The sequence below is a fragment of the Cariama cristata genome, unplaced genomic scaffold (assembly GCF_000690535.1).
Source record: "Cariama cristata isolate BGI_N322 unplaced genomic scaffold, ASM69053v1 scaffold29246, whole genome shotgun sequence".
NCBI classification, from domain to species: domain Eukaryota; kingdom Metazoa; phylum Chordata; class Aves; order Cariamiformes; family Cariamidae; genus Cariama; species Cariama cristata.
In genome coordinates this window covers 1-1,691 of record NW_009624253.1, presented here as the reverse complement: position 1 = coordinate 1,691, position 1,691 = coordinate 1, and the positions used below count along the sequence as shown (strand labels likewise).

Sequence of the window (1,691 nt, the reverse complement as noted above, 5' to 3'; positions counted from 1 at the left end):
TGGAGGAGCTGAAGAACAGCAATAATTCTCTCTTACAACTTTTCCCACCTAACCTCAGGATCTTCCAGGCAGAAGTGTGTTTCGCTAGACAACATGGTCTTGCTTCTGAACACCTGGATCCTGTCTAACTACAAGGACACTCCACCAAAGTGCCGTTGTGCTTGAAGCACAAGTGCCTCACATGTACACTAGGAAGAACAATCGGGTGGAGGAGATACAAGACAATTAATAGGAGCTGCAAAGTTTCAAAGATTTCTCACCTTGTTGGCTACATCCAGTGCATCATAATCTGGAGCCAGTCGGACATAAGCCTTCTTCTCCCCATCAGGCCTAGAGTGGAACAGGAGGCATCAGAACAGAGGTACACAACTCCTCCCACCTGCTCCACCTTCCTACTATACCCATGTGCATCAGTGGTTCCTTTGGAAACATCACTTTACTCAGTGGTAGAAAACGTTCACATCATTTGCACAAGACTTCCTGGGTGTTAGAAGAGCTCCCTGATGAAGCTGATCCCCTAGTCTGCCAACGTTTCCCACTTCCACTAAGATGTGCTCTGTCACAAGTTGCGTTTCTCAAAACTTTAACACTGAAAATGCTACAGAACTTAATCCCACACCTCCTGAGAGTACCCACATATGTGCTGAAACTCACACATGTTCCCATTTTCTGCTAAAACCCACTCTGGGCTCTTGAAGCATCTCACAACCACCAGCAACCTATTCTCCCTCTCTTCTCACCTAATCAATGTGTTGACCTTGGCCACATCAATATCATACAGCTTCTTGACAGCTTGTTTGATCTGGTGCTTGTTTGCCTTGACATCAACAATGAAAACCAGAGTATTGTTATCCTCAATCTTCTTCATTGCCGACTCTGTGGTCAAAGGAAACTTGATAATGGCATAATGGTCCAGCCTGCAGGAGAGAGACCCTGTGGTTAACAGAAAGCTGGCAGACACCACCTCTGCACTTCAGGGGCTTTCTTTGGGGTACATCAGTTGCCAAAAAAGTTGTAATCACAAACTCTCAGGCTTTGGTCGCTTGAAATCATCACCTGCACCCCAAAACACCTCACCCCAGCACTCTGCCACCAAGGTGTGGCTCAGAGGTCCCCACAGCAGCCCACACACGGGGCCACTTCCACCCTGTAAGCCCTGCAGCAGGGCAGAGCCCAACACCCCGACGTACTTGTTTCTCCGTGGGTTTTTTTGTTGTCCGCCGCAGTCGCAGGGTCTTGGGCCTGCGGAAGGTGGGCGACGTGCGGATCTTCTTCTTCTTGTGACTGTGGACCCCCTTCAGTACAGCCTTCTTGGCCTTCAGCGCCTTAGCCTTTGCCTCTGTCTTCGGAGGCACAGCTATGACAACAGCTCAGTCAGCACAACCAGGATCTGCAGGACCTGTATATGCTCCCCTGCTTGCCCTAACGGACCGGGGCTTCCCCTATCACGCAACTCAATGAACAGGACCTCTCCAAGCGGCCCATGCTCCCTCATCCAACCCAGACCAACCCCAAAACGCCCCAAAGGATTGAAGTTTCCCCCTACCCCCCTCAACAAACCAGTCTCCCACCTCACCAACGGACGGGGGCACTCATTCCCTTCCCCAACTCCCTCACAGACCAGGGTCTCGACGGTCCCCGCACCGAGACCGGGGCCTACCCTCCCTCAGACAAACCCAACCAGGCCCGCT

The 1,691-nt window shown here is 51.3% G+C and overlaps 1 protein-coding gene across 1 annotated transcript; it reads right to left on the bottom strand.

The window, feature by feature from the left end:
- Nucleotides 1-260: 260 nt before the first annotated feature.
- Nucleotides 261-1,357, bottom strand: RPL23A (ribosomal protein L23a; the record flags this gene model as incomplete). The annotated part of the gene is made up of 3 exons (XM_009703110.1): nucleotides 261-330; nucleotides 741-933; nucleotides 1,181-1,357. Coding segments are annotated over 3 exons (440 nt in total), but the record flags the coding sequence as incomplete, so codon positions are not given.
- Between the last annotated feature and the right edge of the window lie 334 nt (nucleotides 1,358-1,691).